This window comes from Lithobates pipiens, unplaced genomic scaffold, assembly GCF_037356315.1.
Source record: "Lithobates pipiens isolate NorthernLeopardFrog02 unplaced genomic scaffold, aLitPip1_a1.2 Scaffold_22, whole genome shotgun sequence".
Taxonomy (NCBI): domain Eukaryota; kingdom Metazoa; phylum Chordata; class Amphibia; order Anura; family Ranidae; genus Lithobates; species Lithobates pipiens.
In genome coordinates this window covers 348,505,181-348,532,957 of record NW_027507784.1, presented here as the reverse complement: position 1 = coordinate 348,532,957, position 27,777 = coordinate 348,505,181, and the positions used below count along the sequence as shown (strand labels likewise).

At 47.4% G+C, this 27,777-nt stretch overlaps 2 protein-coding genes across 3 annotated transcripts in view; both read left to right on the top strand.

Annotated features, from left to right (window-relative positions):
• Positions 1 to 27,777, top strand: part of LOC143925142 (protein mono-ADP-ribosyltransferase PARP14-like) — a 391,904-nt gene that overhangs the window by 270,314 nt on the left and 93,813 nt on the right. The window lies entirely within an intron of this gene.
• The window catches only part of LOC143925192 (uncharacterized), a 54,764-nt gene that overhangs the window by 25,276 nt on the left and 1,711 nt on the right, over positions 1 to 27,777 (top strand). Inside the window, exons 4-5 of the mRNA XM_077449792.1 lie at positions 15,404 to 15,963; positions 23,507 to 23,523. Of these exons, the coding sequence (XP_077305918.1) occupies positions 15,404 to 15,963; positions 23,507 to 23,523 (577 nt within the window). The remainder of the gene's footprint in view (positions 1 to 15,403; positions 15,964 to 23,506; positions 23,524 to 27,777) is intronic.

Sequence of the window (27,777 nt, the reverse complement as noted above, 5' to 3'; positions counted from 1 at the left end):
TTTTTTTTAATGCACTGTTTCCACTATCAAAGGATATTCAAATTGTGTAAGACATGGTTAATTTGTAACCTTCATTTTACCATGTTTGGAAAACAGATTCAAAAATAATTGTGATCACATTGTTTATCATTAGATTCGTTAACCCGGCACATTTTGTTATAAATGTTTTGTCTAAAAAACTGAAATTGGCATGGTGTCCCTCCAGCTTATCACCAACCTCTCATCCCAGCTACATTCTTTCAGGAGAGCACAAAGGAGGGGGTCACATCTGCGTACATGACACAAGCGAGCGAACTAAAGGTTCCAGCATTCACAAATATACTCAAATATATCTCTAAAATCGCTTACATTATTCCCATTTGTACACAACACATGCCTATCATTCTCTCACTTTATTTTAACGCTTTTTAATACTTCCTTGCTTAAATTTCTGCTTTCTTTATTTTGTTCTGATATCCTTTGCATCCAATGTATTGTAATACCATTCTTCACATACTGTACCTTCTATGATCAGACGGGCAGCCATAGTGCTCATCCCATCTTCCCTCTCTGACAACATATAAAGGATTCTGTTTTAACTCTCATTACTGTTTCTTGACTTTACTAGTTGTTGTGCCTGACCCCAAATTCATCCCACAACTTAACATCAAAAAGTCCCTTTCCGTCTAGTGTTAATGTTACTCTTGATCCATCCTGCTCACATAAATAGCTGTTTCTCTAGCTGTATACTCTGCATGAGTCTTTGTCCCTGTGGACTTTGGTGGTAACCCAGTTACCCTTTGTGGATCCCTGTCCACTTTAACCATTAATCTAGGGGCTCAGTATAGGAGGAACCGCACCTTCGGTTCATATATAGCGCTCCTCTTGCGCTGGGCATTTTTGAGGGTCTCTTACCCGTCATTCCCTTACTTAATTTAATGCCCATAATGACTGGCCAGTCTTCTCTACGTGTGCCTATACCCTCTTGCCTCTAAACTACTTTATCTAGCAAATGTACTACATATACCTGTGAACAGCACTATTCTTCCCTTTCTCTATAACACTCCAATGGACAGTAGACAGTGACAACATAACATATAACCACCAATCAATACAGTTCGATTAAGGGGAGTAAAATAGGTTCCCTTTGTCCCGAAAATGCCTTACCGATCAAGGAAGTCTGATAACTCAAATGTAAGCAAAAGGCTTCCCTCAGCCGGCTGATTATCAGAAATTCCCGGATCGTCTCAAGCTCCTCGTTTCGGATACTCAGGGTCACCTGATAACCCCTGCTGGGCTGGCTTCGCCACCTGAAATGGATATTTTGATGATAGGCAACTCCTATCCTCATATTGATTAGTGGTTCCAAATTAATAACTACTGCAGTAGGGAACAGACACAAAAGATACGCTCAGCATCTTTCCAAATAACCGTTCTCCTTTATTATGACCCATTTGAAGGTTTTTATACACATTAATATGTAGGTATCACATTAATATTACAATTGTACGTTTATGGTAACAAGGGGCGTTACATAGGCAGGCTAATTCTAATCAGGACTCGAAAGAATGCAAAACATGTACTGAAAACATTATTAGTGCCGTGTGCACAGTGAGGGCATCGTGCAATACATATAAAATAGAATACAATTATATACAGAACCTACAAATTTCCATTACACAGCAATCAGTGCTATATAAATGCACTGATTCCTGTGTAAATTACACTGGCAGTGAAGGGGTTAACCAGGGGGTGGCCATGTAGGGGTTAAGTGTGTCCTAGGGGCGTGTTACTAACTGTGGGGGGCTGGGCTTTGTGTTAGTGAACACTGATCTCTGCTCCAATCACAGGAAGCAGAGATCAGTGTCACTTGTTGCTAGGCAGAATGGGGAGATTCAGCCATCCCCCCGTTTTACTTAGCTGGACGCTTTCATTCTCTATCCGGGAATAAGCACACCATCTCTATCCGGTGTCGGTGCCATCTTTAATTTTGATTGAGCCCTAGGCAAACATTTTCTTTGGGCCCCCCCCCCACTCCTCCATTCTGAGACATACAAAAAATAGCAGGTAGACTCAAAATAGTTTACTGCAGCAGATCACGCAGCGATTGCAATTGTTTGCCAGAGGTTACAGCCTATCCTTACTGCTCACTGGCTGGTTGCTAGAGGTTACAACACATGATTTCTGTTTGCTGATTGGTTGCTAGAGGTTAACGCACATCATTATACCACTTAGTGATTGGCTGCTAGAGAAAGCAGATCACTACTGTTCGCTGATTGGTTGCTACAGGTTAATGAAAACCAGAGACTGGGGACATACTGCAGGAGACAATCAGAGACTGGGGACATACTGCAGGAGACAATCAGAGACTGGGGACATACTGCGGGAGACAATCAGAGACTGGGGACATACTGCGGGAGACAATCAGAGACTGGGGACATACTGCAGGAGACAATCAGAGACTGGGGACATACTGCGGGAGACAATCAGAGACTGCGGACATACTGCAGGAGACAATCAGAGACTGCGGACATACTGCGGGAGACAATCAGAGACTGCAGACATTTTGCAGGTGATGGTCAGAGAACTTTCAGCAACGCACAGCTTGACAGTTGAATAACACATCTCAGGGTTTAAGCAGTCAGGCATTTTATGGGTGTAAGGACATACCTGGGCAGCCAAACACACTACATACATTTAGAGGTGTGTGGGCGGGGCTTCCATTCTCTGCTCTCACTACAACAGCCGGGAGCTCCACTGATGCTTTGTAGGGGGGCCCCGTTACCTGTGAATTGGGGCCCCGATGAAGGCTTTGCAGAGTGCACAGAGGACACGGGAGGCTGTATTCTCGCGCTAGCCAGCTGAGAGGGGGCGGGGCCGGGAGCTCCACTGACACTCTGACCCCGCCCCCGTGCAGCCTGTATGCTTGGAACAGAGCGGCTGTAGTGAGAGCCAGTGATCGGAGTGGGAGCGTCAGTGGAGCTTCAGGCCCGCCCCCGGACCTCTGTATTCCCCAGCCAGTATAGAGGGGGTGGGGCAGGGAGCTCCAGTGACGCTCCCACTCCGATCACTGGCTTTCACTACAGCCGCTCTGTTCCGAGCATTCAGGCTGCACGGGGGCGGGGTCAGAGCATCAGTGGAGCTCCCGGCCCCGCCCCCGCTCAGGTGGCTAGCGCGGGAATACAGCCTCCCGTGTCCTCTGTGCACTCTGCAAAGCCTTCATCTGGGCCCCAATTCACGGGTAGCAGCGTGGGCCCCCCTACAATAGGGTGACCAGATGTCCCCGGTTTCAGGGTACAGTGCCTGGATTGAGGACACTGTCCCCAGACCAAGTCTGTCCCCGGTTTTTTCCCCGGATTTGACTTCAACGGGAGCTGGGGCAATTTTCTGAATTATACACCCCCGCTCCTACTAGCTTAGGGGGGTGTATTCTTTCCATTATCTGTGTCCCTTTCTGATGATGATGTGCTGATCGGAGCGGATGGACTGTTCAGTTTCCGGCACATGCCCATTCAGCTCCGCTCAAATGTTCTTCTTGGCTCAAATCCCGGCCAGCCGCCTGCCTGCTTATCTCCTTGCCTTCCCCGGCAGAGTAATTTCCCTCCGCTCCCCACCCAGTAGTAGCCGGGGCTCGGAGAGTGAGATCTGTGAGGCGGGCGGAGGCGACGGGCAGAGAGAGGCTGTGAGGCCGGTGGAGGCGCCGGGCAGAGAGAGGCTGTGAGGCCGGTGGAGGCGATGGGCAGAGAGAGGCTGTGAGGCCGGTGGAGGCGATGGGCAGAGAGAGGCTGTGAGGCCGGTGGAGGCGATGGGCAGAGAGAGGCTGTGAGGCCGGTGGAGGCGATGGGCAGAGAGAGGCTGTGAGGCCGGTGGAGGCGATGGGCAGAGAGAGGCTGTGAGGCCGGTGGAGGCGATGGGCAGAGAGAGGCTGTGAGGCCGGTGGAGGCGATGGGCAGAGAGAGGCTGTGAGGCCGGTGGAGGCGACGGGCAGAGAGAGGCTGTGAGGCCGGTGGAGGCGACGGGCAGAGAGAGGCTGTGAGGCCGGTGGAGGCGACGGGCAGAGAGAGGCTGTGAGGCCGGTGGAGGCGACGGGCAGAGAGAGGCTGTGAGGCCGGTGGAGGCGACGGGCAGAGAGAGGAGCTGAGCTCATCTGATGATGTCCAGTAGCAGGAATAGAGGGGAAGCAGATCCAATCGGGGGGCTGCCGGTGCCTTCAAGGCTTCAACACAGGTGAGCTTTGGGGGTGTCTGTGAATAGACTACATGGCACTGTGTCTGTCTCTCTGGCATAATGGATGGTATCAGAACTCACAGGCAGCGGGGGGCACTTATTGGTCAGAAGTTCACAAAATCAACACCCAGCAGCCATGGTATGTGACACACTGTGACAGAGTCAGCCAGAGCCATGATAGCGCGCCCCCTGCGTGTGAGTTATCATAATGCTGACAGAGCCAGCCAGAGCCATGATAGAGCGCCCCCTGCCTGTGAGTTATCATAATGCTGACAGAGCCAGCCAGAGCCATGATAGAGCGCCCCCTGCCTGTGAGTTATCATAATGCTGACAGAGCCAGCCAGAGCCATGATAGAGCGCCCCCTGCCTGTGAGTTATCATAATGCTGATGATCTTAACCGGTTGCCGATCACCTGATAGCAGATTTACTGCTACAGGGCGGTCGCGCTGTGCAGGATCACTTATATACGTGATCCTGCATTTCTGGGTATCAGAGCCAATCAGCGGATCTGGTGGACTCGCCTAGTGGTCTGCCTATGTAAACAAGGCAGTTTGCGATTCTGTCGGTGTGGAAGACATTGATCCTGTGTTCCTGCAAAGCAAGTACAGTGATATATGTCTTCCCTTAGAAAAATCACCTCCCCCACAGTGAGAAAACACTTGTTAGCCACACATTTAACCCATTGATTGCCCTAGATGTTATCCCCTTCCCAGCCAGTGTCATTAGTACAGTGACAGTACATATTTTTAGCACTGATCTCTGTATTAGTGTCACTGGTTCCCACAAAGTGTCAAAAGTGTCACTAATGCCGCATACACACGAGCGGAATGTCTGACGGAAAAAGTCAGACGGAATCGTTTCATCGGATATTCCGATCGTGTGTGGGGCCTCATCTGACTTTTTTTTTCTAAAATTCTGATGGACCCAGAAATAGAACATGTTGTAAATATTTCCGACTGAACCAATTCCTATCGGGAAAACCGCTCGTCTGTACGCTGTTCCGACAGACCAAAAACGACGCATGCTCTGAAGAAACTACGAGACGGAAGCTATTGGCTAGTGAACTTCCTTTTTCTAGTCCCATCGTACGTGTTGTACGTCACCACGTTCCAGACTGTCGGACTTTGGTGTGACCGTGTGTAGGCAAGACAGTTTCAGCAGAACTCCATCGGATCTCTTGTCTGAAAAACCTTCGGAGTTTATTCTGACGGGAAAACAGGTCGTGTGTGTGCGGCATTAGTGTCCGATTTGTCCACCGCAAAGTTTCTCCCCGAATTTCATTTGAAAAATCTGCTCACCTTACCGTACAAAGATTGGGCCCAGGGCAGGTGCAATGTTTGCCCTGCGCTAAAGACGGCCCTGCCTGGTGTCTTGGGTCCTGATTGGATAGATTGATAGCAGTGCAGCCAATGGCTCCTGCTGCTGTCAATCAAATCCAATGACGTGGTGCTGGGGGGGTGGGGCTGAGTCCTGCATTCTGTGTGAATGGACTCAGATTTGGGACTCTGGAGCACGCCCACACGGGTGTCCACCAAGGAGAGAGCTTCTCCAACGTGGACACTCTATGCAGGGAGGAGCCACCAGCGCCCCTGAGGGACCCCAGAAGAGGCAAGTATGACATGTTATTTTAATAAAAAAATAAAAAAAACGACGGTTTACAACCCCTTTTTAAAATCGGTAGCCACTGATTTATTCTTTTTTAGGTGTTTGTTTTAAAAATTCAACTCTCTCTATCTTACCATTATTGTTGGAGGGGAAGGGATCTCCACAAACAAATTTCTCAGAATGAAACCCGGTGGATACATGAGATGGAATCCCTGTGGCCATCGGGTTTAAATCTAGATATTGACTTAAATTGTTACATTTCTAATTATTAGCATATATCTCTATGCACTTGAATAGAGGTGTGTGTGTGTGTGTGTGTGTGTATATATACTAACATTATATTCTTATTTTTTGTTTTTAATTTTAAAATTGTAATTTTTTAATTTTCTATTATTTTTAATTGTTTATAATTGGCCCCCCTGGCTATTTATGATTATGTCAGATTTTTTCATCTCAAAGCGGTACAATTATTTTGCATAGAAATTTAGCGTTTTATATGGTAGGCCTGTAATTCTTAGCAATAACACTTAAATTTGTCCAAACCAGAGTCTAGTAGACATCCCGGGTATGATGAAGTTTGAAACGCAAAATCATAAATTATAATATAAATAAATATAAATAATAATATCAAAAAGAAAAACTAAAGGTATATTTTAATGTCGGCCTATCGTATACCTCTCAGCGCCAAACTGGGACCTTCACACACCTCTAAAGTTATATATATATATATATATGCACACACCTATATGGTATAAGTACACCCGTACCTACACAAGGTTCTTCTATATGGAGATCGCTGCATATATAATACAAATAAAAACCAATCACGAATACTAATAAAATAATAACTGCTGAGTGTATTAACAGTCAGCAATGTGGACAGAAATAGCAGCCGTTAAGAACAATAAAATTATATAAAAAGAGATAATACTAGCAATTCATCAATATATATCTGAGAATAATAGTATTACAACAGCGCTTAGTGAAGAGTCCTTAACAGAAGCAACAATGTACAAGAGATCACTAGAAAGTTCTTATTGTGCAGATAGAGTGTGTTCAGTGATCTACTCAGCGTTGCAAGGTGATCAAAGTGCTGTCAACCTTCATTCAACCATAAACCGGGAGTGCTTCACCACATGCGATGCGTGCCCCCTAAGGGGTTAAACTCACCAGAAACTGCTGGTATAATAGGCCTTTAAGGAGTATTCCTTTCTTTTGGTTGGGTGGACCACAGACCAGGAAGTTATGCCCAGTGTATACAGCGGAACACTGGTGGAGGACTGGGAGATCTGAAAATTCGGTGAAGTACACACTTTAAAATGCTGACGAATTTTTATACAATGTACGCAGTTATCTAAAGGGGATTTTAGTGTTTGTTTGTGAACCTTTTAAAAATAAAACAGTATTATGCTATGTGCACACTCTGTTTCATTTTTATGAGAAACTGGGAGGACTGTTTGAAACTGCAACGCTGAGGTGACATATAGGAAGCTTTCTATACCAAAAGAAAGGAATACTCCTTAAAGGCCTATTATACCAGCAGTTTCTGGTGAGTTTAACCCCTTAGGGGGCACGCATCGCATGTGGTGAAGCACTCCCGGTTTATGGTTGAATGAAGGTTGACAGCACTTTGATCACCTTGCAACGCTGAGTAGATCACTGAACACACTCTATCTGCACAATAAGAACTTTCTAGTGATCTCTTGTACATTGTTGCTTCTGTTAAGGACTCTTCACTAAGCGCTGTTGTAATACTATTATTCTCAGATATATATTGATGAATTGCTAGTATTATCTCTTTTTATATAAATAATAATATAATAATAAAAAAATAAATTTCCCCACGATTTACTATCACTTAATTCTGCAAGTGTTCTAATTTATTATCGCTGTTTTCTAGCTGGTCTAAAACCACTTTTGACGTAAAGGGACACTTTTTGGTTGCTATGGACAATCTCCAGTCTACAGGCAGAAAGAACAGTATATATAATATAAATCCTGCTTGCAGGGTACTGGACAGAGCACTGGGGACAAAAGGGATGTGAAATAATTTCATACAGTAATGTAATCTGTAAGATTATGTATTATGATTTTTCTTTTTTATTTGCCCCCGGGCTCCACCCCCAGGCATTGTGACTCTCACAGGGAACGGAGCCCAGCACAGAGAGGCTTCGGGCAGAGGACAGAGCCCACGGACATGGCAGGGGGGCATCGCAGGATCCTGGGGATCCTGCGATGCAATCCTGAGTGTGGCTCAGGGTTACCTCTAATGGTACTGAAATTTAACCCCCGAGCCAGACTCGAGGAAACCACCAGGGAGGTTAAAGTGTATTTTTTCTATTGCGAATGATTAATTACATTAATTGTATCTAAACTCTGATGAATTGTGATTATATTATTTTAAAATGTATTGGATCGATTGTTTGTGGATCCCATTCTCAATTTTTATATCTTAGTAAAGTTTCATGTATGGATATGTGTTTAGTTAAATGAGGCCCCAATATGTATGGTGTTATTCTAAAACCGTTTTAATATGAAACATTGTGAGGTCTGGAAGTACTCGGATGATTATTCAGCCGTTATTATCTCCATAGACATTAAATGGTGGGGGTGTGTATACATACATACATATATATATATATATATATATATATATATATATACATACATGCATATGCAACACTATAGAAATGAGTTTTAAATGTTTATCACGATGGGATATAACCTCACATGAGGCTCACAAGTTTCAAAGGGAGAGCTTACAACTTTGTTGGAGGTGGTGTGGAGGATTGGGAACTATGTCTCATATTTGGTGGACCTGTCCAAAAATTAGAACATATTGGAGTGAGGTATTGCAGATGATAAAAGATATCATCTTTTATATAACTAAATGTATAACTAAAGCAGTTGTTTTAGAGGATTCGTGGAAGTGTATGTTCCTTTTGACGAAAACTTAACTAACCAGTAGGTGAGAACTCTGGTCCCGTCACTGCTGAACGCAACGAAAAGCCTAATTCCGAGACAGTGGCAGGATCCAGAGAGTCCTACACTGAGGAGTAAGAATGAGATGAACACCCCCCGATTCGGTTCGCACCAGAACCTGCAAACAGACCTAAAATCCGTGTGAACTTTAGAACCCTATTGAAGTCTATGGGACTCGAATGTTCAAAATCAAAAGTGCTCATTTTAAAGGCTAATATGCAGGTTACTGTCCTAAAAAGTGTTTGGGGACCCGGGTCCTGCCCCAGGGGACATGGATCAATGCAAAAAAAAGTTTTAAAAAAGGCAGTTTTTTTCGGGAGCAGTGATTTTAATAATGATTAAAGTGAAACAATAAGAGTGTAATATTCCTTTAAATTTGGTACCTGGGGGGTGTCTGTAGTATGCCTGTGAAGGGGTCCATGTTTCCCGTGTTTAGAACAGTCCCTGCACTAAGTGTAATTTAAAATCACTCGCGGCTATAATGAATTTTCGGCTCCCCTTTTCGGCAACCTGGGAGGCCGCAGGAAAAGAGGGGGGGCGAGACAGCGCTCCCCCCTCCTGAACCGTACCAGGCCACATGCCCTCAACATTTGGAGGATGCTTTGGGGGTCTGTGACCCCTCAAAGCACCATGTCCCCATGTTGATGGGGACAAGGGCCTCATACCCACATCCCTGGCCGGTGGTTGTGGGGGTCTGTGGGCGGGGGGCTTATCAGAAACTGCAAGCCCCCTTTAACAAGGGGACCCCCAGATCCCGGCCGCCCCCCCCCCTCCGTTTGAAATGGTAACGGGTATATTGTTCCCCTACCATTTCACAAAGAAAGTGTAAAAAAAATAGTTAAAAAAGACACAGACACCGTTGGGATAAGTCCTTTATTAAAAATAAAAAAAAAGATTCCAGCGGTGGTAATCCACTCAGGCCACATGGCACATCAGCGCACATGGCACATCAGGACTCGGGGCACATTATGGGGCACATAGCACATCAGGGCACGTGGCACATCAGGGCAAATTATGGGGCACATCAGGGCACATGGGGCACATAGCACATCAGGGCTCAGGGCACATTGGGGCACGGGGTACATCAGGGCATGGGGCACATTGGGGCATGGGGCACGGGGCACATCAGGCCACATTATGGGGCACAAAGCACATCAGGGCTCAGGGCACATTGTACATAGCACATAAGGGCAGGGGCACATCAGGCCACATGGCACATCAGGGCTCGGAGCACATCAGGGCACATAGCACATCAGGGCATAGGTCACATTAGGGCATGGGGCACATAGCACATCAGGGGGCACATTAGGCGATGTTACTAGGCAGCATGCAGAGTAGAGTAGGAAGCGTCTGTCTGTCGTAAGTTTTCTCTCACTTCACACAGTGATGCTCGCTCCCCGGAGGCCCCTCCTCTCTTCTTGTCTATCCCCAATGGCTTGTGACATCATCTGGGATAGACGAGAAGAGAGGAGGGGCTGCTGGGGAGTGAACAGCGCTGCGTGAAATGAGAGAAAACTTACGACAGACCGGCGCTTCCTGCGCTACTCTGCATGCATCTCGACATTCGGCTCGGGCGGCTCTAGTTCTGCAAAGGGAACGGCGTTCCTGCTGTGAAAAAAGTGCAGGGACGCTGTTCCTGCAGGACTTGAGCCCTGGTGGGGTATATAAGGCTTAAACCCTTGCCGCTGAGCGTACACAGATGTGCGTACTCGGCTTTCGGGGGTTATACCGGAATGATGTCCGCAGCTGCAGGCATCATCCCGGTACTGTTTTTTTTTTTTTTTTTTTTAGAGCGGGCGATCGGCTTTCCAGCGATAACAACCGGTGCGGCTGAAAGCCGCACGGCTGTTATACCGGAGGAGCGGGAGGGGACATCCACCCCATCCCACCGCCTCCCGCCGCTCTTACCAGGCCTCCTGTCCCACCGGGAGCCCTGATCAACAATTTGATGCCTCCGGCGGCTAGGGACAGACTGGAATGAAGCCGCAAGTAGCTTCATTCCAGTCTCCTGATTGTAAACACGGAAGCGACGTCATGATGTTACTTCCTGTTTACTCGGCTGCCAATGGCATCAGTTTAAAAAAAATATATACGGTATTCAGAATCTGCAAAAACGGCGATCTGAATACTTTGAAGTGTAAAGGAGGGATTGGAGGTCTTTTTAGCCGCGTACACACGTAGCGGTATGTCCAACGTACTTAGTCTGGCGGACTTCCCGCCAGACTGTCCGTCGGACTTTCTGAACGGGCTACTTACCCACACACGGCACTTTTTGAGCGGACTAATACAGCGTACTAAGTCCGCCGTACTATCCGCCCTACTTTTGAAATGAACGGACTCGCCCACACACGCGGAGGAAAGTCTGCTCATTTCGAGCGCGTCTCCAGGTAGGCGGGGCCCGCGAAGGAGACGTCGCTGGCCCCGCCGCCTGGTATGGACTTAAAGGGGAACCCCAACGCCGAAAAAAATCAGCGTGGGGTCCCCCCCCAAGTCCACAACAGACCCTTGTCCAAGCACGCTACCCGGCCGGCCAGGAAAGGGGGGGCGAGCGAGCGCCCCCCTCCTGAGCCGTACCAGGCCGCGTGTCCACAACATGGGGGGTGCCTTGGGGAAGCGGCCCCCCCCACCCCAAAGCACCTTGTCCCCATGTTGATGAGGACAAGGCGACAGAAGACCGGGCCACCGCCTGTAAAAGAGCTATAAGAAGGCGCGGTGGCCCAGCAGAAGAACCGAAGAGAGGGACAAGACCCCCGAAGTCGGGAGAAGAGGGCGGCGGCGAGGAAGAAAGCCGGGCTCCTCCGCTAGCAAAAGAGCTACAAGAAGATAGCGGAGGAGTCCGGCGAGAAGACCCGCGAAGACGGAAGACCCCCGGAGCTGTGCAATAAAGTATTTTATCTCGTGTGTTGTGTTTTTTTTGGTACTTTTATTTTACAGGTGAATGGGTAGGGGTACATTGTACCCCATACTCATTCACATAGGGTGGGGGGCCGGTATCCGGGGGCCCCCTTATTAAAGGGGGCTCCCGGATTCCGATAAGCCCCCCGCCCGCAGACCCCGACAACCAACGGCCAGGGTTGTCGGGAAGAGGCCCTTGTCCTCATCAACATGGGGACAAGGTGCTTTGGGGTGGGGGGGCCGCGCGCCCCCCCCTTCCCCAAGGCACCCCCCATGTTGAGGGCACGCGGCCTGGTATGGCTCAGGAGGGGGGGCGTGCTCGGACAAGGGTCTGTTGTGGACTTGGGGGGGACCCCCACACCGATTTTTTTCGGCGTTGGGGTTCCCCTTTAAGTCCATACCAGGCGGCAGGGCCAGCGACGTCTCCTTCGCGGGCCCCGCCTACCTGGAGACGCGCTCGAAATAAGCGGACTTTTCTCCGGGCGGGAAAAGTCCGCTCATTTCAAAAGTACGGCAGACTGGCATACACACGGCCAGATTGTCCGCCGAAATGCGAGTCCGGCGGGAAGATTGGAGTGCAACACGGCATTCTAAGTCCGCCGTAATTTCGGGTCAAAAAAGTATGCCGCAGGCTACACACGGGGGGGATTGTTTGGCGGACTTGAGTTTGCCGGACTTTTCCACCGGATTGTTTGATCGTGTGTACGCGGCATTTGACCCCCCCCCGATCCCTCCATAAAGAGTACCTGTCACCACCTATTACTGTCACATGGGATGTTTACATTCCTTGTGACAGTTATAAAAGTGATCAACAATTTTTTTTTTTTTTTAAAACAATTCATATTAAAATAAATGAGAATAAAATATTTTTTTAAAGCGCCCCGTCGCTGCGAGCTCGCGCAGAAAAGAAAACGCATATGTAAATGGTGTTCAAATCACACATGTGAGGCATCGCTGCGATCGCCAGAGTGAGAGCAATAATTCTAGCCCCAGAGCTCCTCTGTAACTGTAACCGGGTAACCGTAAAAAAAAAAATGTTTTAAGGCATCGCCTATTGAGATTTTTAGGTACCTTAGTTTGTCATCATTCCTCGAGTGCGTGCAATTATAAAGTGTGACGTGTTTGGTATCTATTTACTCTACGTAACATCATCTTTCACATTATACACAAAAAAATGGGCTAATTCTACTGTTTTTTTTTTGTTTTGTTTTTTTTATTTCATGAAAGTGTCCCTTTTCCCAAAAAGTTGCGTTTAAAACACCACTGCACAAATACCGTGTGACATAAAATATTGTAACAATCGCTGTTTTATTCTGTAAATATATATATATGTGTGTGTTTGTGTGTGCATGTGTGTATATACATATATATGGGCTCTAAGTAATTTTCTAGCAAAAAATACGGATTTTAACTTGTAAACAAATGTCAAAAATAGGCTTAGTCATGAAATGGTTAAAAAAAATGGCATAAGGCTCGGTTCACACAGGGGCGGCACGACTTGCAGCGCGACTCACAGACGCGACCTATCAGCGGCGACTTGCAAAACGACTTCTGTATAGAAGTCAATGCAAGTCGCCTGAAGTCGCCCCAAAAATAGTACAGGAACCTTTTTTCTAAGTCGGAGTGACTTGAGTCGCCCCTATTAGAATGGTTCCATAGTACAGAACGGGGCGCGACTTGTCAGGCGGCGAAGTCGCCTGGACAAGTTGCTCCTGTGTGAACCGGCACTAAAGGAATAAAGTTTTCCTATCTTACTATATTTGGATGTATTATGTTACTATGGTATGGTCACAATTCATGTTGTACCCACCAGACACATTTATGCCATAATGCCGCCCTGGCTGCATGTTTCGTATAAAGTCCCAAACTTTGCTCTTATTCCTCTCAGTTCCCGGGGAGGGAGGCGCATGCTTTGTGCCTCATGTAAAGTCCCAAACCGTCTTTCTTTCCTCATTGAAGGACGCAGAACCCACCTCCATTTTATTTATTTTTTTAATGTTCTTTTTCCTGTTACTAATGGCTACAAGCTGAGCTAAGTGTTGCTGATTGGGAAGGAGGGGTGTAAGTAATGTGGGGGTGGGAGGGGGCGGATGGGGTAAGAATGGGGGGGGGGGTGTCAGAGCCACATAGGGGGAGGTGATGGAACAAGGAGGGGGGAATTGATGTATAAGTGTTTGTTCTTTTTGCATAAACAGTATATATTAGAAGTAACAGACATAAATATTCTTCTATAGCAGGGGCTTTCAATTTACAGCCCCTGTGCACCACATCCGCCCCACTAGGAAATTGTATCGAGCCCGCAGCCGTCCTCAGACTAAGTACACGGGGTTCAGATAAGTGGGCCTCCACTTCTACAGTCCAACACCACCCAACCATGTATTCTCCAGCACAGGCACACCAGCCCTCCCTCGCCCAACACCTCCTGCACTGTGTTGTTGGTTGCTACGACCGCCAGCATCCTAGCAACCAATTACATGCTTGCCACAGCATTCATGGAAGGACAGAAATTCCTACATCCAGACCTGCTCAGGCTCCCGCCCTGCTGCTATAGCCATGCTGTGTGAACTGAATCAATAGGGAAACTTTGAAAGTGACACAGATGTAAGGGGGGGATTCTGATGGGGACACTGATATAAGGGGGGGGGGGATTTTGATAGGGATACTGGTGTAAGGGGGGGATTCTGGTGGGGACACTGATATAAGGCAGGGGGGATTCTGGTGGGGACACTGGTGGGGACACTGATATAAGGCAGGGGGGATTCCGATGGGGACACTGATGTAAGGGGGGGATTCCGATGGGGACACTTATGTAAGGGGGGAATTCTGATGGGGACACTGATGTAAGGGGGGGATTCCGATGGGCACACTGATGTAAGGGGGGGATTCTGATGGGGACACCGATGTAAGGGAGGAATTCTGATGGGGACACTGATGTAAGGGGGGGATTCCGATGGGGACACTGATGTAAGGGGGGATTCCGATGGGGACACTGATATAAGGGGGCATTCTGATGGGGACACCGATGTAAGGGGGGAATTCTGATGGGGACACTGAAATAAGGTTGTTTCTCATATAAGTGGAACTCTGGAGGGGACCCCATGTAAGGTGGAACTCTGATGTAAAGGGGATTCTGATGGGAACCTTGGAATAAAGGAGAACTCTGATGGGGACACTGACATAGGGGGAAGCCAGATGTAAAGGGGTCTGTTTATTTGGAATTTGTTTGCTATATTTTCCTGAAGTTCTTTCTCTGATGTTCTGAATCCTATCGCGCTGATTACAAAAAAGCTCCAAGTAAAACCTATACATTCATTTTATAAAATAATTTTTGGGGCCCATAAATGTTTGTAAAATGTTGCATATTTACTAGGAGGAAAGGAAAATTCCATTGCCCAAACCGAAATGGACGGTTTAAAAATAAAATATGTAATTAATGTGACTGGTGATTTTGCATTGAAGTCTATGGGATGCAGCATTTTTTTTTAATTTCTATTGACAAAACGCAGATTTTTGGCAGCTTATATATAAGTGCGTCCCTAATATTTACATATAATTACATAGTTGGTAAGGTTGAATAAAAGTCCATCCAGTTGTGTGTGTGTGTATATATATATCACTTAAATTTCCCATATTCCTGTATATTGTGTTGGGTACTCGGTTTTATGTCAATATCAGAAGCTGAGCTCCTAATTCTTCTCTCCTTTCTACATACAGGTCACCAACATGAAAACAATCACAACCTACATAATCTGAAGAGAAAGGTTTCCAAGAGACCTGGAGATGATTCCACTGAAGATGATTCCACTGAAGATGATTCCACTGAAGATGATTCCACTGAAGATGATTCCACTGAAGATGATTCCACTGAAGATGATTCCACTGAAAGCAAAGAATGGATAAGTGTTGATAGGAAAAAACACAATGTTACCTCTTCTGCACCAAAATCATTGACCGAGCATTATGAACATGGCAGACATCAGTATTCCGGAACTCCCAGGAATGAGTCCAGAAGCAACTCGGTAAGACTCCATTTGAGCAAGGAAGGCGCTGGTGATATGAATGGGGCTCTGTCTGTCCTAACTTTTCATTCTAAAAGCATAGAAGTGGTGCTGGCAGTTCAGTTATTACATGTACAGGGCAATAAAGGGAAAACACTCACTAGCTCTAGTTCGGCAGCTTCCATGGAAACAGGACAACCCTCCAATGGAGAGCCATTGATATGGGACAGGATATACAGGATGGGGGGGGCAGGATATACAGGACAAGAGATGGGGGCAGGAGATAGAGGAGATGGGGGGGCTGGATATGCAGGGCAGGAGATAGGGGGAAGGATTTCCAGGACAGGAGATGGGGGGGCAGGATATACAGGACAGGAGATGGAGGGGCAGGATATAAAGGACAGGAGATGGGGGGGCAGGATATACAGGACAGAAGATGGGGAGGAGGATATACAGGACAGGAGATGGGGAGGAGGATATACAGGACAGGAGATGGAGGGGGGCAGAATATACAGGACAGGAGATGGGGAGGAGGATATACAGGACAGGAGATGGGGGGCAGGATATACAGGAGATGGGGGGGCTGGATATGCAGGACAGGAGATGGGGGCCATGATATACAGGAGATGGGGGGAAGGATATATAGGACAGGAGATGGGGGCGGGGTTGCGATATGTGGGACAGGAGATGGAGGGGCAGGATTTACGTGACAGGAGTTGGGGGGGGGATATACAGGACAGGAGATGGTGGGAAGGATATACAGGACAGGAGCTGGGGGGGGCAGGATATACAGGACAGGAGATGGGGGGGGCAAGATATATAGGACAGGAGCTGGGGGGCAGGATATACAGGACAGGAGATGGGGGGGCAGGATATACAGGACAGGAGATGGGGGGCAGGATATACAGGACAGGAGATGGGGGGCAGGATATAAAGGACAGGAGCTGGGGGGGCAGGATATACAGGACAGGAGATGGGGGGGCAGGATATACAGGACAGGAGATATGGGGGGCAGGATATACAGGACAGGAGCTGGGGGGCAGGATATACAGGACAGGAGATGGGGGGGCAGGATATACAGGACAGGAGATGGAGGGGCAGGATATAAAGGACAGGAGATGGGGGGGCAGGATATACAGGACAGAAGATGGGGGGCAGGATATACAGGACAGGAGATGGGGGGCAGGATATACAGGAGATGGGGGGGCTGGATATGCAGGACAGGAGATGGGGGCCATGATATACAGGAGATGGGGGGAAGGATATATAGGACAGGAGATGGGGGCGGGGTTGCGATATGTGGGACAGGAGATGGAGGGGCAGGATTTACGTGACAGGAGTTGGGGGGGGGGGGGATATACAGGACAGGAGATGGTGGGAAGGATATACAGGACAGGAGCTGGGGGGGGCAGGATATACAGGACAGGAGATGGGGGGGCAAGATATATAGGACAGGAGCTGGGGGGCAGGATATACAGGACAGGAGATGGGGGGGCAGGATATACAGGACAGGAGATGGGGGGCAGGATATACAGGACAGGAGATGGGGGGCAGGATATAAAGGACAGGAGCTGGGGGGGCAGGATATACAGGACAGGAGATGGGGGGGCAGGATATACAGGACAGGAGATATGGGGGGCAGGATATACAGGACAGGAGCTGGGGGGCAGGATATACAGGACAGGAGATGGGGGGGCAGGATATACAGGACAGGAGATGGAGGGGCAGGATATAAAGGACAGGAGATGGGGGGGCAGGATATACAGGACAGAAGATGGGGGGCAGGATATACAGGACAGGAGATGGGGGGCAGGATATACAGGACAGAAGATGGGGGGCAGGATATACAGGACAGGAGATGGGGGGCAGGATATACAGGGCAGAAGATGGGGGGCAGGATATACAGGGCAGAAGATGGGGGGGCAGGATGTACAGGACAGGAGTTGGGGGGCAGGATGTACAGGACACAAGATGGGGGCCAGGATATACAGGAGATGGGGGGGAAGGATATACAGGACAGGAGATGGGGGCGGGGTTGCGATATGCGGGACAGGATTTACGTGACAGGAGTTGGGGGGGGGATATACAGGACAGGAGTTGGGGGGAAGGATATACAGGACAGGAGATGGGGGGGGGCAGGATATACAGGAGATGGGGGGGAAGGATATACAGGACAGGAGTTGGGGGGAAGGATATACAGGACAGGAGATGGGGGGGCAGGATATACAGGACAGGAGATGGGGGGGCAAGATATACAGGACAGGAGATGGGGGGGGCAAGATATACAGGACAGGAGATGGGGGGGGCAGGATATACAGGACAGGAGATGGGGGGGGGCAGGATATACAGGACAGGAGATGGGGGGGAGGATATACAGGACAGGAGATGGGGGGGGCAGGATATACAGGACAGGAGATGGGGGGCAGGATGTACAGGACAGGAGATGGAGGGGCAGGATATAAAGGACAGGAGATGGGGGGGCAGGATATACAGGACAGAAGATGGGGGGCAGGATATACAGGACAGGAGATGGGGGGCAGGATGTACAGGACAGGAGTTGGGGGGCAGGATGTACAGGACACAAGATGGGGGCCAGGATATACAGGAGATGGGGGGGAAGGATATACAGGACAGGAGATGGGGGCGGGGTTGCGATATGTGGGACAGGATTTACGTGACAGGAGTTGGGGGGGGGTATACAGGACAGGAGTTGGGGGGAAGGATATACAGGACAGGAGATGGGGGGGCAGGATATACAGGAGATGGGGGGGAAGGATATACAGGACAGGAGATGGGGGGGCAGGATATACAGGACAGGAGATGGGGGGGCAGGATATACAGGACAGGAGATGGGGGGGCAAGATATACAGGACAGGAGATGGGGGGGGCAGGATATACAGGACAGGAGATGGGGGGGCAGGATATACAGGACAGGAGATGGGGGGGCAAGATATACAGGACAGGAGATGGGGGGGCAAGATATACAGGACAGGAGATGGGGGGGGGCAGGATATACAGGACAGGAGATGGGGGGGGGGGAGGATATACAGGACAGGAGATGGGGGAGCAGGATGTACAGGACAGGAGATGGGGGGCAGGATGTACAGGACAGGAGATGGGGGGGGGGGGGAGGATATACAGGACAATACGCAGCCCAGCACAACTTAACCAGTGTGTAAATAATCAATCTGCGCAATCCAATACTATATCAATGAAATTAATTAGAAAAGTTGGTAGCCAACACCCATAAGTGATTCAAACCTTAGTGAGTTAATATATACAACAGAATGATGTAGTGCAACTTACAAAAAATACCCACAACATAATACATAATAGGGGATCCGACAGAGAAAATTATAAATGGGTGCGCCACATCACGTAAATAGTAGGAAAAAAGGAGGGATACCCCTAGATTTGGGACTTTATAGGCACTACCACAATGAGAAAAAGATTTATATATAAATTACATTTTATTATACAAAAAACATATCAACATTGAAAATATATATGAAAAATACATAAATACATATAAATATGGATACAAAATAAAAACCCGTGAATGACTGATGAACATATCTCCCTGAACCAGACACGTTTCGGGGGAATTTTTTCCTTCATCAGGGTTCTTTATGGAGAGATTAGTATCTGGGGGGGTTGTAGAATACAAGTAGTTAATAATCAGTGCAACCGCAAACAGATTCTATCCCAGATTGTTCACAAATGTGCTTCACTTACATTTTATTCATTGACAATGCACATGAGCATCCACATGGCTAAAAATAAGGGATGTGCAACCTCACATCTGGCTCCCCACACGCAGCACTCCAATAGTCAAATCAAGATCTCCATAAATGACTTGGGGACATATCGAAGAGAGATTAAGCATCCCCAATAGCATCAAAAGACACTGCGTCCTGACCCAGGCACAGCGCTTGTATGCTCAAAAAACCTAAGGCAAAAAACCTAAGGGCAAGAGCACGTAGATCACTGGGCTGACCTCAAAAAACAAAAAAAACAAAAAATTTGATCTATAGGTATATCAAAAAACTATGTAAGAAAACCTACCTAGGTATACAAATTACAGCATATACTGGAAGGTGAGATTATCAGTATAAAGGGTATAAAGAGCACTGCAAACCGTCCCGAGGATGCTGAGATGTCCGCATGGTCATGTGAAGGAGTCACGGGGGAATATATGCAAAGAAAAGAGGGAGAGATATAGGCACCAAGACCAGTAATTACTACACATCCCGGATCAAAAAAATACCCCAAAGATGTGAAAATTGACAAAAAATCTCACTCGCCTTGACACGGTTCTCAGCCCAGATCCCCACAGACCGTCCTCACCAATGCCATGTTTGACAATGAGTGAGCGGGGCTATTAGTAGCCCCGCTCATTTAGCCCTTGCTGATTTCAAATTGAAATCCGCTGGATAGAGTGCTCAAGCCAGGAAGTTCACAGCGGGCCCCTGAGCTTTGGCTGGGCCCCGCCTCCACACCGCGCCAACGCCAGCGTTGTCCCACGCATGCGCAGCAACCAAGCTGGAACGCACAGGCAGAAAAATGTCATCTGGCTGCGCCATGGAGAGGCACGCCGCGGTCGAGTCCCACAGACACGGTGCACACACCCTGGAGACAGTCAACAAGTGACTGATCCAGGGCTGGCGGGGAGGAGATGCCGAGGATGAAAAACACAACTCCTCACCAAATATCCTATGAAGGACATCCCGGGCCGTGCCAGGGACGTAGACATCGAATGAATGATGCTCCATCAACATGTCCACTAATAATGAAGAATAGCAAATACCTAGTTACTGACAGTGCATATATGTAAAATACATGCCGTGAGAGAGGCGCAACAGTGGATTCAAACCACCGTTCTCCTCCCAAAAAAGAAAACTGTGTCTAAGCAATAAGGTTAGGGGTTATATAATAATCTCCCCATAGGGAGCTATATCAAGTTCAAAATTTTACCTTCGTTTGCACGATCGTTCCCAGATCTTACGGACGTCACACGCGTGTTGCGTTTTATATACAGTGCGCATGCGTGAAACTCCACCTGCCCCTGACGTTCTTTCTAGACTATTCCCCGCCCCTTCGCTTTCGGCGCAGTGGGGAGAGCACATGGCGGAGAGAACGCAGGTGCGCAATCAGAGTTCCACTAAGGAGGAGGAGGGTGAGGAAAGCCCGGAGCCTGAATCGTCCCGATCCTGGAAGAGAAGATTTAAGGCCTCAAATATGTCTTTTGGAGAGATGTTGGAGATGGTGGACATATTGAAGAGGACCGACTATGATGGGAAGTATAGACCTTACCCAAATATCAAAAAGGCCAAGATCATGAAGAGTCTTCATAAGAATTTTGGGGTACGACGATCCAAGGATCAACTGAGAAAATGATGGTCAGACCTGAAACTGAGGGAACACGAGCAGTACAGAAGGATCAAGCGTGTTCTTCAAAAAAGTAAGTAGTTGTCGTGTGTTCATATGATTATTCTTGCTTGCATACTGCTCCATGTGCTTTGATTTCATGTTGTGCAGTTTAAAATGGCCACTTTCAAGTTCATGGTTTAATTCGTTCGTAAGAAACATCGTTCTGCAGGGAAGTATTCCAGCTTTAGAAAGTGTCCACAATAATGTTCTCACCTTTGAACTCGGCCAAAAAAAACAATTGTACAACACTTCCAAGCAATGTTTCATATTCCTATTTCTGCCCTCTGTGTGCTAATTATTCCTTTTTTACATTCTCATAGGGGAGAGAAGACTCGAGAAGTCTGAGGACACCAGGGACCCCACACCTCCCAAAGGCAAAATTCCAACACCAGAAGCAGAGGAGAAGGAGAGATCGTTGAAGTTAGGCAAATTGTCGCCACAACAGGTGAGTGTCGGAGAACACAGCTTCCGGTAAGCTCATCAATGTATGTCTGCATATTTATAATACATGGTGTGTTTTTTTGCTTTGTTTTGTAGGTGATGTGGAAGAAGAATCACATTTTACCAGTGAAAGTGCCCAGATCCTGATTGGGGAGATAATGGGGTGCAATCGGGATTTAGAAAATATACAGCAAAACATCAATGATGTTAAAAATAAAATGAATAACATCATTGATGTTTTGGGGAGAGTGTGAAACACCCCAAACTAGCTAGGGTTTTATTTTTTTGCTTTTAAACAACAACTTTTGTCTTTTACAAAAAGCCAAATTTGGAAGATGCACAGAGTGTGTCAACATGCGCTATCTCCCATCATGGGGGATCAATGTACATGTTTTGTGGAAAGTGGCTGAGATGAAGGGGTTACAGCCCCAAAACATGTACATTGATCCCCCATGATGGACGATAGCACATGTAGACACACTGTGTGCATCTTCCAAATTTGGCTTTTCCAGGGGTGACACCCCATGTGATGAAGGCAATATCAGCCCAGTTTGTACATACTCATGTCTGATATTGTCTTCACTTTTCAAAGTTGAACTTTGTAAGTTCCTGTGTTCTGTATGTTACGTTTGATACATGCCTGTTTACACAAAAACACCAAGTTACAAAAAAATGACCTTAAATAATGTTTTTGATACACCCAATATGTTGGTTTGTTGTAAAACACTTTTCTAAACGCACATGTGAATGTGCTTTGATTAAAAAGTTAAATTATCAACACTGTGTGGCTTCCTTTTTCAATGCGCAAAAGCAGTATTTGGAGTAAAATTGTTGTTTTCGGTGACATCTCCCGAAGACTTCCGAAGTCGGAAGAAGAAGCAGCAGAGACAGAAGACCGGGCCACCGCTAGTAAAAGAGCTAAAGGAAGAAAGCGGAGGCCTGGCAAAAAGAACCGAAGAGGGGGACAAGACCCCCAAAGTCAGAAGAAGACCCCCGGGCGGCAACAAAGAAGAAAGCCGGGCTCCTCCGCTAGTAAAAGAGCTAGCGGAAGATAGCAGAGGAGTCCGGCGAGAAGACCCCCCAAGACGGAAGAAGACACCCTGGAGCTGTGCAATAAATTATTTTTATTAATATAATCTTAATATTTTTTATTATACCCTTGCGTGGTGTTTTTTTATTTTTATTTTTTTACATTTTTTTTCACCAGGTGAATGGGTAGGGGTACATTGTACCCCATAATCATTCACATAGGGCGGGGGGCGGTATCTGGGGTCCCCTTGTTAAAGGGGGCTCTCGGATTCCGATAAGCCTCCCACCCGCAGACCCCGAAACCAATGGCCAGGGTTGTCGGGAAGAGGCCCTTGTCCTCATCAACGTGGGGACAAGGTGCTTTGGGGTGGGGGGGGCCCCCTTCCCCAATGCACCCCCCATGTTGAGGGCACGCGGCCTGGTACGGCTCAGGAGGGGAGGGGCACTCGCTCATCCCCACCCCCTTTCTTGACCGGCCAGGTTGTGTCCTTGGATAAGGGTCTTATATGGACCTTGGGGGGACCCCCATGCCGTTTTTTCGGCGTAGGGCTTCCCCTTTAAGTCCATACCAGGTGACGGGGCTAGCGACGTGTCAATCTCACCGCCAAAGGTATCGACATTGACCTCCTGCACTAGTCCCGGCTACCGTGTGCGGGAAAGTAGCACACATATGGCCGGACTGTCCGACGGACAATTTTTGAGTCAAAACTACTTGCTAAGTCCGCCGGACTTTTGGGGAAAAAAAGTCTGTGGAGCCCACACACGGGCCGATTGTCCGGCGGACTCTGGTCCGCCAGATAGTTTGATCATGTGTATGCGCCATTAGAGTTTAGAGGAGAGGAATCCATGGAGATTGGATGGAATCCTGCCTTCTAATAGTTTATGTATAGTGTAATGTAAACATGTTTTTCTTTTTCAGGACTTGCCGGAGAATGGGTGGGCTAGATAGACAAGTTTGGGTGGTAACTTTAATGTGAGCTAATTCTGTGTTTAACACAATATGGAAAGTTTATTGTTGTTTTATTTTCCCTTTTCCCCATTCCCACCATAAATATTCAGGTACTCTAAGGTTTTTTTTTGTTGTAGAGCTAGTTGCTATCTCTGGGTTTCTTTTTCCTCTCTTTCCCAGACGATGGGGACATCGTATAAATAAGCAGGGGGAGGGTGTAGCGGCGGCTCCTGAAGAGCATGCGTTATGCGTTTTTTCAAAGTTAAACTTTGCCTAAACTGCAGTTTGGTTTGGGTATAATTGTCTAAATTGGACTTCAGCATCAGTCTGACTGGACTGTGAGATGTTCAGCCTGGCCATAGGAGGGCACTGTTTCTTGTGGCAGGCATAGAACTGTGGTCTGGTCAGGTGGTTAAGTTACTCTCTCTTGGAGCCAGGTCAGTGGGAGTGGTGAATGAATGAATGACTTGTATAGCGCTACCTATACGAACTGAATCGCCTCAGGGCGATTTTCTTGCCACTGGTGTCCATCTGCAGCTATTTATGCGGTCCTTTAACCTGTAGAGTCCCGACACACTTACAACATTGACATACACATATTATGGCCAATTTTTTTTTTTTTTTGGACAGGGTCTAATTAACCTACCAGCATGTCTTTGGAGTGTGGGAGGAAACCGGAGTACCCGGAGGAAACTCACGCAGGCACAGGGAGAACATTCAAACTCCAGGCAGATAGTGTCGTGGTCGGGATTTGAACCAGTGGTGCTCTCGCTGTGCCCTCTGGGAGAGGGTATTTAAGATGTGGATGTCACGTGGTTCGGGGTTCCGGTCCAGTATGATGTGCTGACTTCATGGTCCTCCTGACCAGCCCCCAGGAAGGCTATGGCCTGCGGTGCGGATCCACCCGACTTTAACCACTTAAGCCCCAGACAAATTGTCAGCCTAAAGGACCAGAGGTCTTTTTACAATTTCGCACTGCACTGCTTTAACTGGTAATTGTGCGGTCATGCAATGTTGCACTTGCGTCCTTTTTTTCCCACAAATAGAGCTTTCTTTTGATGGTATTTGATTTCCTCTGCGATTTTTATTTTTTGCGATATAAATTGAAAAAGACCGAAAATTTCGAGAAAAAAATATATTTTCTACTTTTTGCTATAAGAAAAATCAAATAAACTCAATTTTAGTCATACATTTAGGGCAAAATGTATTCAGTCACATGTCTTTAGTAAAAAAAAATGTCAATAAGCGAATATTTATTGGTTTGCGCAAAAGTTATAGCGTCTACAAACTAGAGTACATTTTCTGGAATTTACACAGCTTTTAATTTATGACTGCCTATCTCATTTCTTGAGGTGCTAAAATGGCAGGGCAGTACAAACTCCCCCCCCCCCCAAATGACCCCATTTTGGAAAGTAGACACCCCAAGGAAATTGCTGATGGGTATGTTGAGCCCATTGAATATTTTTTTATTTATTTTTTGTCCCAAGTGATTGAATAATGACACAAAAAAAAAGCTTACAAAAAGTTGTCACTAAATGATATATTGCTCACACATGCCACAGTTATATGTGGAATTTCGAAGGTCATAAAATGCCAAAATAGCACAAAACCCCCCCAAATGACCCCATTTTGGAAAGAAGACACCCCAAGCTATTTACTGAGAGGCATGTTGAGTCCATGAAATATTTTATATTTTGCCACAAGTTGCAGGAATATTACAATTTTTTATTTTTTTTGCACAAAGTTGTCACTAAATGATATATTGCTCACACATGCTATGGGCATAAGTGAAATTACACCCCAAAATAAATTCTGCTGCTTCTCCCGAGTACGGGGATACCACATTTGGGGGATTTTTGGGAGCCTAGCCACGTACGGGACCCCAAAAACCAAGCACCGCCTTCCGGATTTAAATATAAAACGCTACCAAAAAAACTGTTAGCGATCGCAGGGATCAGGCCTGACTCTGCGATCGCTGCAGTTATGTGTTTAGTGTTTTGTAAGTGACATTGATGGATTGATACTGCACTTGGGGGGGCTGGGCGGAGGGGCAAAACGCAGGTTCCAGCAGGTATCTGGGCTGATCCCGCTAACAATGCATTTTTTTGGAACCCTAAACTGCTGGGGACTCTAGTATAGATCTGATCAGATCAGATATTGATCTGTTCAGATTCTATACCACTACGGGAGGTTTATGCTTTGCGCATGGGTGTTAGCGGTACTGGCACTAACCTAGCACTGCCTGGGGCGACGCAGACCCTGAACCTAAAACCTAATTGATATCACCCGCCGGGTGATCAGGGGGTTAAACCTTTATTGGGTAATAAATGGTGGGTGCCCTGATGCTATAAAAAGCAAACTAACTAACCAGAGTCACCCGTAACGCTTATATGGTGAACGCTGGTGAAAGGGTTAACTAGGGGCAATCAGGGGGTTAAAACCTTTATTGGGTAGTATATGGGGGTACCTAACGCTATATAAAATCCTGATGGGGAACCTAAAAAATAACTAGCTACCTAGCGGCACTAGTGACACTAATGCAGTGATCAGAAAAATGATTGCTTAGTGACACTGGAAAAAGGGGGTGAAAGGGTTACCTGGGGGCAATCAGGGGGTTAAAACCTTTATTAGGTAGAATATGGGGGTCCTGGACGCTATATAAAAACCTGACGGGGAACCTAAATAACTAAATAACTAACTAGCTATCCAGCATCACCAGTGACACTTATACAGTGATCGCTGGTGAAAGGGTTAATTCTATGGGCAATCAGGGGGTTAAAATCTTTATTAGGTAGTATATGGGGGTACCTAATGCTATAAAAACCTGGCGGTGAACCTAAAAAAATAACTAGCTACCTAGCGGCACCAGTGACACTAATGCAGCGATCAGAAAAACGATCTCTTAGTGACACTGGCAAAAGGGGGTGAAAGGGTTAACTCTAGGGGCAATCAGGGGGTTAAACCTTTATTGGGGGTTGGTAGGGGGCTACCCTGGACCTAACACTAACTGCCCTGACACTTTTTACTGTCACAACTGACACTAAATGCAGTGATCAGTAAATAAATGATCACTGCAATCAGTGACACTGTGACTGGGAGGGGGTGGGGCTGGGGGGCGATCGGGGGGGGGGGGGTGATCGGGGGGTGATTTGTGTGCCTATGTGTACCTACATGTCAGTGTAGTGATTGGTGTACTTACTATGTGTTCTCCGCATAGTCCGGTCAAAAAGACCGCCCCGAGGAGAATTACATCACTTCCTCCCTGCCTGTGTTTACACTACACAGGCGGGGGAAGCTTCTCATTCGCCAGGAGCGATTGAGAGGGGATGGCCAGAAACCAATGGTCATCCCCTCATCCCGGATCGCTCCTGAAGCGAAACGGACCACTGAAGCCAGCGGGAGGGGGTCCGATCGGACCCCCCACCTGCTGGAAGGCAAGTACATGTACGTGCTTGTGCCTGTCGGTGCCATTGTGTCGACGTAGATTTACATGCGGCGGTCCTTAAGTGGTTAATGTCTCGGGGTTTGGCTAGCCTGAGGCAAGGAAACTAAAGGAGGATTCTGAGGTGGTTGGGTGCTGTCTCCGGTTCGGGAGAGACCCTTTGAACTTCAAGCATTCCAGGGGAGGACTCTTTAGAAGAACACCACGTACGGGTTGGTTTCTTAGTAAGAGCCTGGAAGGGCTGAAGTAACCAAGAGAATCCAGTCTTGCGGATATCGCCAAGCTGGCTGAAAGATCCGGGTATCATACAAGTGTTTCAAGTTTGGTTTCCCTACGTTTCTACAACGTCTGTGGCAGAGACTTGTTCCTGAGTAAAAACCTTGTTGGCTGCTCGGCCTTGTGAGAGAGGGACTGTCCAACCTGAGTGATCATCCAGTTGTGATTGGCTATTCTCTGGATGCAGTCAAAGTAAGCAAGTCCTTCAATGTTTTTGACTTTGACACTAAGGCCGCGTACACACGGGCGGATTGTCTGCCCAACTTAGTCCGCTGAACCGTGTTTCAGCGGACAATCCGCTCGTGTGTGGGCTTCAGCTGACTTTTTCAGCGGACAGTCTGACGGACTTAGTCTTTCGGAATTTCCGTAATTTTGTCCGTCCAAACTTGGTTTTGTCCGTCCAAACTTGGTTTTGTCCGTCCAAACTTGGTTTCAGCGGACAGTCCGCTCGTGTGTAGGCAAGTTGGACGGACTAAGTATGGCCCATGCTCAGAAAGGGTTTACACGGCCGAAGGTTGCATTG